The sequence below is a fragment of the Phalangium opilio genome, unplaced genomic scaffold (genome assembly GCF_054372755.1).
Source record: "Phalangium opilio isolate 3A_F unplaced genomic scaffold, DU_Popi_V2 ptg000009l_1, whole genome shotgun sequence".
NCBI lineage: Eukaryota > Metazoa > Arthropoda > Arachnida > Opiliones > Phalangiidae > Phalangium > Phalangium opilio.
Window position 1 is genome coordinate 990,610 of NW_028324146.1, and position 15,897 is coordinate 1,006,506.

Sequence of the window (15,897 nt, forward strand, 5' to 3'; positions counted from 1 at the left end):
AAATCAAGCCAATCAGGTTATCCCTATCTCGCCTCAAAATCCGAGAACGAGAACTGTGCCGTTATAAAATTTCAAAAGATTTGTTAGATGGGTCTATTCCCTGGCATTTTCCATATCAGAATCGGTTTTTGAGTGAACCAACTTTTTTCACTATTTATAAATTTGTTTCTAGGTTAATTCTTAACCGATTTTATCGAAACCCGTCTTATTTTAAAGAGTAAAATACCCCTAACCACATTAAATTGCATTTAAAAAGAGCATTTTAGATGAGCAATGTTATAATTTTATTTCGGGAAACTTAAATAATTGGTTATTTGCGTTTCTCCGTGTTTATAGTTACCACCTCTTGCGTCCTGGGACGAGAACGACCGTATACCGGAAGGACATGGAATAGAACTTTGGAAATACGTCACGCAACCCAAAAATATCTCGTAATTATATTTCCCAGTTGTTGCTGAAAACGGCATCACCACATTGGCAAATTTTAAAGCCATCGAGTCTTTTGTAGCGCTCATCAATTTAATTTTCCAATTTCTGATCCCGGTTTTGTTCTTAAGATTAGTACTTGGCTGAAACAGGGATAGATCTAATTTTAGAAGTAGGAATGGAGAACGGCAGGAACGGTTAGTATTTACTTCAGTCCGGCTCATATCCCAGTATAGAGCCCCTCCCTCCAACAATAACGAAAAGTTTAATTTAAATTATCTTATTGGCTCCCTTAAACTACGTTTTGATGACGTCGCTGACGGGGACGGCGAAAAATACATAATTAATTTTTACCTCCCTCGCTACGGCCCAATCCTTTTCTTCGTACTCCCTCCCTTCCCGTAGAAGGGGGTCCGGGACTTTGACGCGCGCCCAGATTACTCTGCTCTCCATTCCTACTTCTAAAATTAAATCTTTCCCTGGCTGAAATGAGGATGTTAACGTTATTTTCCATTTAGATACCGATATTCGCTATACAAAGATCGACATATTTCTAAAATGTTTCAACTAATTGAGAATACGGTACGTACTATTTCATATTACATATTCTCTGACTGATTCGGAAAAATCACTGACCCTTATGATGTCTGAGGCACCAACCATTGAGATTTTAAATTCTACCATTTATTGACGGAACTATGACGGGTTCATATTGAACTAACTCATTCATGATCATCGTGGTCAGGGATGTTAGATGTTTTAAGACGGATTCGAAGGGAGAGGGAAATTGTGGAAGCGTGTCATGCGTCTACCAGATTTCTAGTTTTATTTGTATTACAATTTAACGCCAAATAAAAAATGATGGGGGAGGATGTGAAACCTGAGAGAAATAGGCACGGTAACTGTGGAACGGCTTAGGTCTGGAGGGACGCAAAAAATGAGGGAGGAATACTCGAAATACCACTACAATTTGTCCTTGAAAGGGGAAAAATAGGAGCTTTAGACTTCCGTTAAAATAACCATCTGCCGCAGACGCGTCGGAATGTACGTGAAAAGGCTTGAGCTACTCATCCCTCTTAAAACATCTAGGATCCGTGTCATGATCGTAACTAGCTGTTACCCGCGGCGTCGCTCGCGTGTAATTAGAATTTCCATCAAAATGATATAAATAATGGGTAGACTTTACTGATTCGACAAATATTTTTGTAGCACCCTAGGAGCGAAGGCACTCGGCGTTGCCCGTCAGCCCGTCAGGATGCATTTTTTATTATTACTTTACACGCGGACATTATTCCATAAAGAAGGGTTTTTAAATTTGTGGCCGCCATTTAAAAAGATGGCAAAACTCGAAAGGCCATTCAGCCCGTCTATAGGTTAAAGGAAACCAGTGTACTAAATATTTGTGAAACCGGTTGAAACGCGCGGACTTGCGTAGAGAAGATTTTTTACATTTCTGGGAGCCATTTTTTAAGATGGCGGCGGATTGTAAAAATCTTTCTTGGTACGCGCCTACTACTTACGAATAACGTTCCTGCAAATTTGCAGCCTTCTAGGGCAAGCGGTTTGGGCTGGGCGTTGATTATCAGTCAATCTGTCAGGAGTTTGATTTATATAGATGAGATAGCTCCTGAACTTAAGTCAGTTCTTGTTTTTGGTTACATTTCAATGGCAGACTGAGAACGATGTGCTTATCATGGACACGTACATTAACTACGATAGACACCGGACCATGAGTTTCTCTTTGCCTTACGCCTCGACGTCCGCTTCATTGATGTCACACCTTAGTAATAATTGCAATGACAGTTCCGAAACCTTTCTGCCCGAGTTGAATACGGAAGTAAGATCTAATGAGCATGAATTTCACCCAAAACCTGGCTTGGTTATCGCATGAAGCCCAGTCATAAATATGAAATTCTTGGGAAAAGGTTCTCTTTGAAATTATCAGAAGTTAGATAAGGGTCTAGAAGTATCGAGGTAACCAAATTCTTCTTGGCCCTCTGGTAGCGGTTTCTGAATTTTCAATCCAAAACGTGAGACACTCGTGGCGGTGGACGGCCGAACTAGATTCAAGCACCCGCGTCCGTGTTCCGCCGCTTTAGGTTGAGGGGAAGGGGGTAGGAAATGTTTTTGGAACTCGACTAATTTTTTTCTCTCTAAGGTAGGCGCGATGGAAGCGGCATAAAATCCTCAAATTTGTTCACTAGTGCCAGAATCTATTGCCAATTCTAGAGCACTTTACTTCTGGTCCCTTATCTTACTTCTGATATTATTATACTGAAGCTTTATCAATTAAATGGGTTTGAAGTACGCTTTTAATGTAAAGATGTTAGTAAAGTGGTATTTAATAATATCTTTCAGGTAATTCTCTTGACTGTTGTATCTTTCTTTTTTGTCGCAATAATTTTAACAAGCGAAAGATGGTCAGCCATTAATAAACGATTGCTGATTAAAATTGGAGAAAACTTACTGGAACCATATAGGATTCTTTTAAGGCAAAGTAAGATTTCGGAGACTGGAATATTTCTGGCACAGAGAGTTGATGTTAATATAAATTGCCTTCAGCCATACCGCGGGAACCACGATTTCTCTGGACTCGAATCGTTGCGCTTAGTTATATTTTGGGGATGCTCTTCTTTATGCTTTCCTATCAAAACGAAATGACGGTCAACATGGCTCTTTGCACGGGAATGGCACCCGACAGCCTCGAACAACTCGAGCAAGTTCCAATGTTTCGTCGAAAACAATTAGTCGTCATGCACTTGGTTCGAGTAAATATACTTTGTTTATTCAGAACAATACATTTTAGTAAATTGCGTAAGGTAGCGAGTGCTTTGCAACGTCGCGCTTTAAATTTCAAAGTGTTCCCTGCGCTTTGAGGACAATACGTTTCTAATTTAAAGGATTCATGGGTCAAGCAAAAGGCGATATAGAAAGCCTGCCTTGACTCCGCAAGGAAGTCTTTCATCCCGTTTAGTCCCTCACTATTTCTATTTATTTTTGGTATTATTCGGAAGCATATATTCATTAACGTATCTCTTTTAATGTAATACCAGAAGTAAGATGAGACTAGAAGTGAAGGGCTCTAGCATTGGTAATAGATCCTGGCACTAGTGAACAAATTTGAGGATTTTATGCCACCGCTTCCATCGCGCTTACACTAGAGAGAAAAAAATTGGTAGAGTTCCAAAAACATTTCCTATCCTAAAGCCGAGGAACACTGACGCGGGTGCTTGAATCTAGTCCGGCCGTCTACCGCCACGAGCGTCTCACGTTTTGGAGGGAAAATTCAGAAACCGCTACCAGAGGGCCAACCGTTGGTGTCTTATCAAGAATATTCACTTTCGCCAAGTGAAGAATTTGGTTACCTCGATACTTCTAGTCCCTTATCCTACTTCTGGTAATACTTAATTTGATGATGTTAATTACGATATCAGCAATAAGTTCAACGATTGAAACAAGGTATACAGAAATGAATTTCTTAAGTTAACCTAAGTACGCGAAACCTTAGGCTACCGAATTCAGGGACATAAATAATAGAATAATTCAACACATTAATGACGACTTGTTGATTATTTTAGAAACAATTCGAAATTACTTTTCCTCCGAAACGAGCGGAGTACTCCAGAAGCAGCGAGCTGGATCTGAGTAAAAGCACTGATCTCTACGACTTGAAGAGTAAATTAGTGGATTTTCAAGCGGTGGATTTAACATTCGAGAATAGTTTGCTCAGAACTCTCACCAAAATCTGCCAGAATGATAATGATATACTGAGGGCGAAAGATTATGGCGTTGAATTCCACGTGGGTAGAACCAAATACTTCCCACATCCGATTTGCCTGGCAACACGACTTGGATTGCCAAAAGAGTTCATGGAATACGTTAATGTCAGGTAGGCACTCTCGCACCACCACCCCATGCAATTACTACAAAAATGAGGAAGGTACATTTCGTTTAACATGACGGTAGTCAAACCGACAAGTATTTAAAGAAACCTCGTAATTTTTCAAGCCACATTTACTGGCAGTGAAACCAACACACAGGTGGAAATCTGCTCCGATCCGCTCCCTTGGGTTATTTTCTTGGCTTCAAGTTTCAATGCCAGGCGGAGGAGTCATGGAGCAAACCAATAGAGTCCACTTAATTCTTTGGCCTATGATAACCAATTTTCGACCGTGGCGCCCCCTTTTTTTCGTACGGAAAAACGGGGCGATATTAATATTGGGGCAACTAGTTCCTCACCCCCCGCGCATCTGTGGCATAGGGGCTAGCCACCATCCCTCTATGCATTGTAAAGGGAGCCACCTGTAAACATGCCACAGGCTTAGTGTGGAAATCCCTTCATAGACAAAAGCTTAGATTATTATTATTATTATTATTATTATAATTATGTTCCGTAAGAAAACTAGAGGCCGCTAGCTCTAGCTTCTGCAACGCTTCTGCCATGCCTCTACTGGACGGTAACGAAATCTACGAGAGTCGGCTCTCCTGGTTTGCTCGATGGGAAGTTCACTACACTGCCTCTATCGGTGATTCTTAGCGCCAGGGAAATAACCTAAGCCTTGTGGTGTTAGCTTCTCTTCTTTAACTAATGGAATGTTCAATTTGCTTGCATTTCATTTCCAGTCCAGCTAATCCTACATCCCATTGCACGCTAATTTTAACCAGGCTGTCAAGTTCCCTACCACGTGACGTAATTCCGAAGTTTGAAGCCTTTCCTACTTTTCCGATTTCATCCACTTCTTATTCCGCTTTGTTGACTTGGTCTCGTCTCCATCTAAGGGATAGGATCACGTGACTAACAAAGTTGACTGTAGTACCATCTGTCGTTGAGCGACGAAAATAAATCTCTTATTTTTCTGATTGGATTAGAGTCTGATTCGTGGGGTAAATCAAGCCAATCAGGTTATCCCTTTCTCACCTCCAAACCCGAGCTCGAGATCTGAGCCGTTGTAAAAATTCAAAAGATTTGTTTGTTGGGTCTATTCCAATTCCACACTATTACATTTAGTTCCATTCTATTTATTATCATTTCACTTTTTATTTTCCACTAAAATCCCGAAACCACCATTATTTAAGTTTCTCACGTCGCCCAAATAGCGCGACCAACATTATTGAGAATTGCGGCATCCATCTTCTTTCAGAGTTCTTATGTACGCGGCCACGGGATTACGTCAATACATGGAGAAGAAACGCTGGTTTGTTCTGCATACGTGCCTTGGTCCGCACTTTTACTCTGGCACAGCCAAGAATGATTTTAATTCGAAGGAGTTACATGGTTTACGTCTATCCAGTGTCAGTCTCTGCTTTACATTGTGGATTATCGGACTTAGCATCGGCTTAATTTTTGCCGCCATTGAAAGATTAGCCTACCGCAGGAAATTTAAAGTTCTCGGATAGTATGAGCGAAGTGTTGCGTATGTAACCCCTTGTTTTCAAATATAGTCTTAAGGCGGTAGTAACCCTTTTTCTAGTACGGCGAAAAAACACCAGATGGCACTGATATTCGTAACAGGGGTCTCAGTTTTTGTGTGGGGGTGAAAATAGCTTTAGCAAGAATTTTTCCTATGATGTTGGGCTTGAATAAAACGGAAAAACCCCAAATATTTTTCAATTTCAGACTGGGGGTTAAAATGGGCATGAAATTCCGAACCCAACCTGAGCTATTTATATACGAGGTTGCTTGTAGCGACATCTTTGAGTTAACGTTTGAAACACTGTTCGAATATACATTTCTTATCGTAATTTAAAAACAATTAAACTTAAAAATCTCAAATTATACCATAAACTACGTCTGACTTTTATAGTTCGTCAGAACTAAAGTTTATGTCATTCGCATTATTAGAACTTGAGATAATAGGTACAGGAACACTCAAAGTAAAGCGATTCATTTTTAATTAATATTAAAAAATATATCATGAACTAAAGATTTCAATTTAAATTTTTTTTGTGGTTCGTTAGATAATAGGGACCCTTTTCAGCCTGTTAAGAGTTGACTACCGCCTTAAAGCAAAGAGCGGCTCCGTTTTTGCCCCTTAAAGATGGCTTATCTACTACACAAAGGCTCAGCTTGGTAAAAGCTAGTTTAGCCAAAGGCAGAAATAATCAGACCTTTTGCACTAGGCCTGATTGGTTCCTGCCTTTGGCAAGATAAAATTTGTGCCCAGAAGGTTAGACAGAATGCTTGGGGTGATAATGGAGCCACAAATTGTATCTTTGAATTGGCATAGAAAAAAGCCCTGCCTCTTGTTTAACAGCATTGGCAATTTTTAAAACACACACGCCATAAAATAAGTAAAAATTGAATAAACCTAATTAAAATAATAATAAAAAATCGAAAAGTGAATTAATAAACCTAATTAAAATAATAAAATAATAAAAAAATCGAAAACTGAATTAATAAACCTAATTAAAATAATAATAAAAAACTAAATTTGAATTTATAAACCTAATTAAAATAATAATAAAAAATATCGAAATGTGAATTAATAAACCTAATTAAAATAATAAAAAAATCGAAATGTGAATTAATAAACCTAATTAAAATAATAAAAATATCGAAATGTGAATTAATAAACCTAATTAAAATAATAAAAAAATCGAAATGTGAATTAATAAACCTAATTAAAATAATAATAAAAGAAACGAAATAATACACACTTTAGTTATCTCTTTGTATAAACGTGTTATCAACGTTGACAAAATGCTAAACATTTTTAGGTAACTTGTATATCGAAAATAAACGTGCAAGAGTGATACGTGAGAAGAACAAGTGAAACGTTTCCAAAACTCAATCTCAACTTTTAATCAACGTGAATGTGCTACGTGTGAAGTGATTACATTCAATAGAGTTTTCATCCCAATGACGCTAATGACTTGAACAATGTCAGTATCTCAACAACGAGGACGAGAGAAGCGACTCCAATCATTGCCGCCCCCAATGCGAGCTTCGCTGCAATGTCCTGGAACTTAATTTTATGCAATTCATTTTCAACCGTGGACCGATGAGGTTCCACTTTGACGTGCCAGTCTCTCTCTAGGAAGCGAAGCCATCGTGTTTCTTGGCCGGTTTCAAAGAAAGCCCGCAATCTGTAATGGAAAGTAGGTGATATACTTTAATTTTTGATGTCACTGGTGACTGACGACTGACGTAATTCGGAGCCTCCGAGATATCTAGGTCCGTTCGTGTTGATTTTTATGTGGCGAGATATCCAGTTTCATAGAGAAAACATTTTCACTCAATATGTGTACTAGATGGCGCTCTTATTACAGTTGCGAAGGGGGTCTTCCATAAATTGTCGTTGATATTTTAGGGGCCAATTATAAAAATTTGATGAAAGAGAAAGGTTTCACCCTTAAATTAACGTATTTGTTTTAGTGGCTATTTATTTTTTATTGAATCTTTTGGTTAGATTGTGTGGACAACAAAATTAATTATTAGATTTTAACATTGTTGTTTTTTTTTTAGTAAAACAAACTTCTTGAAGTTGCTAATTCACAGTTTTATTATACCATAAGAGGAATTTTTTTACTCCTTCGTAACCTTTTAATTTTTTTACCTTAGCTTTCTATCCTTTACTTCTTTACCATGATTGTCTAATGAAGGTCTTCGGAAATTTTCTAAAACGTTTCTTTTACTATCCGCGACCTCGGTTTCACCGCTCTACGTCTATGTTTTGACCCAATATTGTAGCAGTCGACGGGGTCACGAGGCTGATCTTCTTTTTATTTTACGGTACTAAAAGCGCCCCCAAGCGAGAAAACACGGCGAACTAAATTAGTTAAAAAAAAACTTCCTTCGCGATAGGCACGGGCCTAGATATCTCGGATGCTCCGCGTAATTCACGTGGAAATGTTTGTCCCCCTGATTAGCGTTGACATCAAAATATGCGAGTATGAATTTATAAAGTAGTTTCGATGAAAGTATGCGCGAGACTTGAAATAATTTTTCTCCCAGTTAAAAAGAAGTTCAGGTGAATTCTTCTAAATTCGGTTTAAATTCAGTGCTGTATGGGCCATTAGAAAACTAAACAATAGCCGTGGTGTAAAGATTTTAACGTCTCTCATTTGGGCTTTGGTTAAAACAGCGGAATATCAATTGATGGGTTCAATTTTTATGCCGTACCTACTGCGACAGCTAGGTAAATAAAAATTGGGTAAAGTTTGTAAGGGAGAGACAGGCGACAAGAGAGCTTCAACCCAAACTCATTATCTAGATTAATTTCAGGATGAAATTATAATTATTTTTGCTACTCTTTGTATATTTAAAAGTGTTCTGTTTGTTAGAACTACTCTTAGGAGCTACTAAATTTTTAGAAGATGAATAGGTTCCTCAAATAAAGTAGACGGGTTTTCTGAATCCGATTTTTTGGGTCTAATGATGTTTTAAACATCGCGAGCGAGTTTCAAAAGCTAGCCGTTTTGAGAAAACAATGCGTAATTTCAGTATCTCTCATAACGTTTTCACCGAGGATTAATTTCGTTAAACATTAGTTCGTTGGATAAGATTTTCAAACAGCGAGTAACACGGTACAGGGATAGACAACGCCTCAGTAAAACAGGGCAAGTTACTCTTGCGACTTGCTCGTGAGGATCTGAACGTTATTTTACAGTCAGGCTTCTCGGTTTTGCTCTTATCAAATAAAAAGATTAGGGTGCTCGCAGACCTAAAATTGAGTAGATTTATTACTTAAAAGAGCTACTTTAGACAAGTAACCCCAATTATGTGTACGGTGAAATACGCGAGTAATTAGGTCCTAGAGATTTTCACTCCGCCCCGTTTTTCGAACCCTCACATTGAGAATAACGTTTTCGGGGGATTTAAAAACCGTAGGAAAACTTAAAGAATCGAAAGTAATAAGTAATGCTTAGGGGTTCGTGGACCCCAACTTGGATCAAGAGTTGAATAGATAATTTTATGTCAAACAAATTTAGTTTTGTTAGAATAAGAAATTTACATATTTGTCAACGCGTTTGGACGCTATTAGAGGTACAGATTTACACACGTAGCCTAGAGATAGAATTGTTTGACTTGACAATCACCGATGTACAAAGGCGAGAAGACTGGATATTCTGTATTAATGATAGTTAACAAACCTTCGGTTGATGTACTTCATAGCTTCCGGATCAATTTCTTTGTTTTCCGGGTATACTAGCGGATGGTGAAAGTACTTTGCCGACCCAAGATGAAAATCCCATCGATCTGGTTTCGGCTCGTCTTCATCTAAGGCTTGTATCAAGCCACTCTGTAAAGTGGATAAATCCCCGAACCAAATTTCCTTCCCGGACAGTATTTCTCTAGAGAAAGTGATGTGTTTTTTTGTCGCGCGTTGCCAAAGAGTTTTTATTTCATCGTCATCCTGTCAAAATTATAGAATTTTATTAAGTCTCGTTAGAAAAAGAAATGAGATTAAATATTCAAAAATGAAAACTCTACCGATCGCTTAACTTCTTCCAAAACCAAATCAGAAATGTATACTGTAACGTCGGGTACTTTCAATAAATCCTCGATACTGTTGATGTTTTCTCTTTTCTGAGATGAGAAATTGGCTTTCAAGACACCGTTGAACAAATTGACGAAAACCACAATTATCAAGAGATAAACTCCAACGCTAAAGCGAATCGCTAACGACGAAGGGATATCGAACCCTACAGAAACCAAAACCGTTAGAAATCAAACAAGTTGGGAAACCAAAATAAACCTCTTCGAGTCGAGACGCAATTAATTAAATATAATTGACTAGCTGTTACCCTCGGCGTCGCTCGCGTGTAATAAGAACTTTTAACAAAATGATATAAAGGATGGGTAGATTCTACTGATGACTAATATTTTTGCAGCACCCTAGGAGCGAAGGCACTCGGCGTTGCCCGTCAGCCCCTAGGGATGCATTTTTTATTACTTTTCACGCGGACATTATTCCATAAAGAAGGGTTTTTAAATTTTTGGCCGCCATTTAAAAAGATGGCAACAAATCGAACCCGAAAGACCATTTAGCCCATCCATAGGTTAAAGGAAACCAATGTACTAAATATTTGTGAAGTGATCGATTGAAAAGAACGGACTTTGTTGCATAGAGAAGATTTTTTACATTTCTGGGCGCCATTTATTAAGATGGCGGCGGATTGGAAAATTCTTTCTTAGTACACGCTTACTACTTATGAGTAACGTTCCTGCAAATTTTCAGTCTTCAAGGGCAAACGGTTTGGGCTGGGCGTTGATTATCAGTCAGTCAGGACTTTGATTTATATAGATATAGATATTAATTATTTTAATCGCCCAAAATTTACCTATTTCTAGTTAAATCGTTTCAAGAAAAGTTATTCCTAAAATAATTTTGAACATAGATATTTGACGTTTGAATTCTAGCGTATGCCTCTTTAAGAGTTTTTGTAAATTTAGGTTATATAAGGCGATTGATTCGCAGTAAATGATAAGGAAACCCGCGATTAAGTGAACCATTGAAGGAAGCACTGCCATTGGGAGAGTAGACGTTTTTTCTATGTTTTCCCTCATATTTAAATATTTATCATGCATATTTTTGGAATCAGAAGAGTTTAAACTCTCAAAAAAGTAAGGGTTTCTTTAGATTTGAGATAATTTTCAAACCACGTCGTTCTCACAGAACACCATTTTTATGATTTTTCGTTTCCGTGAAAGTGGAATTGTCATAATTAAGGCGGATGTTTACCTTTTCCCAGAATGGCTCCGAAATATAGAATGAGCTTGTCAGCAGCGACGGCCATGATTGATTTTGGAATTCCCTTCACCCGCGTGTCAAAGATGTCGATCACGGTTAATACTCCGATGACGCAAAGCAATCCGCTCCAAACCTGAAAAGGTTTCAGAGAAGTGAAACAGCTTCGGTTGTTTAAACTACTTTGCTTAAAAATGGCCGAGGCTCGATCAAACAAAGCACCACCATACTAATGGCAGAAGTAGGATAAGGGACTAGAAGTACTGAGGTAACCAAATTCTTCACTTGGCGAAAGTGAAGATTCTTGATAAGACACCAACGGTTGGCCCTCTGGTAGCGGTTTCCGAATTTTCCCTCCAAAACGTGAGACGCTCTCGGCGGTAGACGGCCGAACTAGATTCAAGCACCCGCGTCCGTGTTTCGCGGCTTTATTTTGAGGGAAAGGGTGTAGGAAATGTTTTTTGGAACTTGATCAATTTGTTTCTCTCTAGTGTGTAGGCGCGATGGGAGCGGCATAAAATCCTCAAATTTGTTCACTAGTGCCAGGATCTACTACCAATGCTAGAGCTCTTTACTTCTAGTCCCTTATCCTACTTCTGCTAATGGTATATTGTTTATCCATGTGACCAGTGGCGTCGCAAGGCCTTTTTTTGGGGGGGGGCTATAGCTCCCCAAATTTCAAAGTTAGCCCCCCTCAAAATAATCCGTAAACCCTACGAGAAAAATGCTCCTAGCCCCCTAAAATTCTGTAGCAATATAGTGTATAAAAATTATAATGACAAGTTCGTTAAAATTCATCTTTGTAGAGATTAATTTTAATATAAAACAGTAGTGGGGACTAAAAGCAAACATAAACTGAACTTAAGACGAGTGAAATTCTTTCATCCACAATTGTAATATATAGTCAATAACTCGGTTATCAATAAAAGTTTTTACATCTTTAAATTACGAATAATTTCACGTTGACACAAATATTCGGGTCTACAAGTTTTCCGATGAACCAATTATGCAAAATTTTGTTATTAATTTCCTATAACAACCCAGATTTTGCCCCCCCCCCCCAATTTCAAACCCTAGCAACGCTATACTGCGATGTGACCACTAACAACAGTGATCTTAGATTGCTGCAGATTTTAACATAATATACGAAAAGCAATTTCTTACTCCCATGGAAATAGTTTTTAAATCGTCGAAGGCTCCAACTGGAACGCAGTCGAACGTCACCATTTTAGCGGAGAAAATTCTTTGTTGGCTGTACATGACTGGCACTGTCGCTCTTCCATCAAATTTGGAATTGACGTATTCGTAAGTTATTGGTTCCTCCAACAAGTTCCAGTTCTGGCAATGCGCGTTTCAAAAACTCTACTTAGGCTAGGTTATTCTCTTCAGAATTATAAAATGAACTCAAAAACCCGTTACTGAAAGTGCATGACGAAAAACATTGGGGTTGATTTTTAAACGGTTTAATAATCATTCGACATTAGACGTAAAATATCTGAAACCAACTGCATGCTGAAACGTACGATACTCGACCAGTAAAATGAAGTTGTTCAAACTTATTTGACTAGCAACGTGAGGATATAATGCGCGTACATAAGTACAATAATTGTCCTTGTTGTAAAGAGCGATCTTATATGGAACTAAACAAGGTTTTAATAACATTCGATGGACCCAAATCACATCTTAAATTCCTCTTGAGTCTTGACCGTTTTAGTTTTAAAAAGTTTTTTTTTATTCATCTTTATTCTTAAGATAAACCTCTTTCGTGACTCGGGAGCAGACAGTTTCAGAGCTGGTCTTCTATTAATATTTTATTCAAACCAGCACTTTTCGTGAATATAATGTCTTTTAGGGTGCACTTTAAAGGTTCCTGAAGACCTATCAATATACTTTTAAAGGGGTTTCAATACATCGTTATTATTGCTTTTAATATTAGCTAAAATTGTGTCGACAATTATTGTACGTGTATGGTGACTGTCATATTTACGTCTAATTCTGCGCATTCCTCGTCACAATGGATGTACCTTAAAATGCGAACTCAATTAGCAAAGTATCATTTAAAATACCGAGAGCAAACGACGCTGGAGTAGCTCCGAAAATTAAAAATGGAACAAATTTGAGTACAATAGACCCAACCAACAAGTCGTTTGAATTTTTATAACGGCTCAGATCTCGTTCTCGGGTTTTGAGGCGAGAAAGGGATAACCTGATTGGCTTGATTTTGCCATGCGCAGAACCTGTTTTACCCGAAGAGTCAGATTCTAATCCAATCAGAAAAACCAGAGATTTATTTTCGTGGCTCAACGACAGATGGTACTACAGTCAACTTTGCTAGTCACGTGATCCTAAGAAAAACAAGAGATTTATTTTCGTGGCTCAACGACAGATGGTACTACAGTCAACTTTGCTAGTCACGTGATCCTATCCCTTAGATGGAGATGAGACCAAGCCAACTTGTTTATTTGTTGGTTGGGTCTTGAACGGATTGTAACCGTTCCAACTTTAAGAATAACAATATCATTTAAGACGAACTTTTGGACAGTCATAAATTTAAATACGAGCGCGATTAAAATTAATCATTTGACATTTTAACAACGGAGAACTGCATTTCTCCTTCTGCATTTGCTCTGGGTCAAAGGTCACCTGTCCTACTTTACCGGAGGCGTTTGGTGTTTTCGAATACGTAATATAACATTCCATAGATGGATTCGTGAGGAGACTCGCAAAGTGGCTAGGAAACACCATTAATAAAAAGAAAATCATTTTTGTACGTAATTATAAGCAACAGCCTTAAAGTCCACTTTATCGCCAAGACGAAGCAGTCCGAATTGTTACTAATTCGTTGAGAGCAAAAAGTTATCATTTAAGAGCTTGGTTGAACCAGAAGTAAGATAAGGGACTAGAAGTAAAGAGCTCTAGCATTGGTGTTAGATCCTGGCACTAGTGAACAAATTTGAGGATTTTATGCCGCTTCCATCGCGCCTAAACTAGACAGAAAAAAATTGGTCGAGATCCAAAAAACATTTCCTACCCCCTTCCCCTCAACCTAAAGCCGCGGAACACGGACGCGGGTGCTTGAATCTAGTTCGGCCGTCTGCCGCCGCGAGCGTCTCACGTTTTGGAAGGAAAATTCAGAAATCGCTACCAGAGGGCCAACCGTTGGTGCGTCATCAAGAATATTCACTTTCGTCAAGTCAAGGATTTGGTTAGCTCAGTACTTCTAGTCTCATCTTACTTCTGATGTTACTAATTCGTTGAGAGCAAAAAGCTTGGTTGCAATGAACATAACATGGTGCCTAACGATTTCAGATAGTAATAACTTGCCATTAGAGTTGGGTTCAATACGGTTATGTTATAGAAGGCTTCCTCCATCTCATACAATGAAAAGCCTTGTCCTATCGCGCAACTAAATTACGCTTGCAGTTACAAATAGATGATCACAAGAACCCGAACTACTTATAAAACTACTTTAAACTATTCCTTCTTTAGGAATGAACCATTGCGTCCAACTGCTTCCGCACCCTCATTTTCGAGTCATTATATTCCTGTTGTTGCATAAATAATTCCATTTTAGTTTGAAAAAGTTAATTTTTTGTTATGTATTGGTTTCTTCGCGCAAAATGGCACGCGAGGGCCTCCGTTGTAATATTTGTATTTATATTAGAAAACGAGAAATGACAGTGTTTGTCCTCGGTGTTTGTTCAAGTGTTGATTGCTTTTTTGTCGGATATTTAGCCACTTTAGCGTTTTAAGGGAAATTGCCGAAAATGACAGACAATCATATAACAAAACTTACTAAACGCTCTCGGTTATTTTTATATATTTTATAAACATCTTAAGAACGGTTCCTGTTGTTTGAGCTAATAGTTCAGAAATACACGTACGCTTTGTATTATTGAAAATGCTTAATTATATTTGAATAAAATTAACGGAAAGCGTTTGTTAATTTTAAAAAATGGTTCTGGAATTTTCCCCAATAAGCGTCCAACCATTTCTGGGGCAACCTTTTTTCGATCCATAATTAGCCTGGTTAATGACAAAAGAAGCCTTATTATAGAGTTTGAAAATTTCCATTTTGTCGCTACTGTTTGTCGAGTTTCTTATCGCAAATTTATACTAATGACTTTGGTAACGAAGGCATATGTTGAATACCTAGAAATGAGAGTGTTTACCCAAGTTCCGATTGCTTTTGTGCCGTGACCGAGTATATTGGAATCAGAAGTGAGATAAGGGACTAGAAGTATTGAGGTAACCAAATTCTTCACTTGTCGAAAGTGAATATTCTTGATAAGACACCAACGGTTGCACCTCTGGCAGCGGTTTCTGAATTTTCAATCCAAAACGTGAGACACTCGTGGCGGTAGACGGCCGAACTAGATTCAAGCACCCGCGTCCGTGTTCCGCCGCTTTAGGTTGAGGGGAAGGGGGTAGGAAATGTTTTTGAAACTCGACTAATTTTTTTCTCTCTAAGGTAGGCGCGATGGAAGCGGCATAAAATCCTCAAATTTGTTCACTAGTGCCAGGATCTACTACCAATGCTAGAGCTCTTTACTTCAAGTCCCTTATCCTACTTCTGTTAGAATGTATAATCTTCCATCTAGATTTTCAGAGCTTGCTCTCGAGGCATTTTGGGTCCAGAGAGTGCGCAGAGACGGCTATGTATGTCCCAATCCTCGGGGTTGACAACACACATTTTTACATTGAAGAGGCTTGTTAAGGGGGAAGTTTAAATGGAAATGGTTATTCGATCTATAAATATTCTAGGGCTGGTACAGTACTA

General features: G+C 38.4%; 2 protein-coding genes across 2 annotated transcripts; one reads left to right on the forward strand and one right to left on the reverse strand.

Annotated features, from left to right (window-relative positions):
• Positions 1 to 371: 371 nt before the first annotated feature.
• On the forward strand, positions 372 to 4,412 carry LOC149713005 (uncharacterized). Its single transcript, XM_089843419.1, has 6 exons — positions 372 to 431; positions 945 to 1,008; positions 2,099 to 2,263; positions 2,785 to 2,923; positions 2,989 to 3,194; positions 4,005 to 4,412. Exons 2-6 carry the CDS (start codon positions 985 to 987, stop codon positions 4,317 to 4,319), a joined length of 849 nt encoding a protein of 282 aa, XP_089699545.1. The 5' UTR covers positions 372 to 431; positions 945 to 984; the 3' UTR covers positions 4,320 to 4,412.
• A 2,791-nt stretch (positions 4,413 to 7,203) lies between these two features.
• Positions 7,204 to 13,980, reverse strand: LOC149713006 (uncharacterized). The gene is made up of 9 exons (XM_089849347.1): positions 13,919 to 13,980; positions 13,676 to 13,848; positions 13,572 to 13,617; positions 13,081 to 13,141; positions 12,282 to 12,455; positions 11,112 to 11,253; positions 9,860 to 10,071; positions 9,520 to 9,782; positions 7,204 to 7,512 (listed from the first exon to the last, which is right to left on the reverse strand). Exons 1-9 carry the CDS (start codon positions 13,978 to 13,980, stop codon positions 7,278 to 7,280), a joined length of 1,368 nt encoding a protein of 455 aa, XP_089705473.1. The 3' UTR covers positions 7,204 to 7,277.
• Positions 13,981 to 15,897: the final 1,917 nt, after the last annotated feature.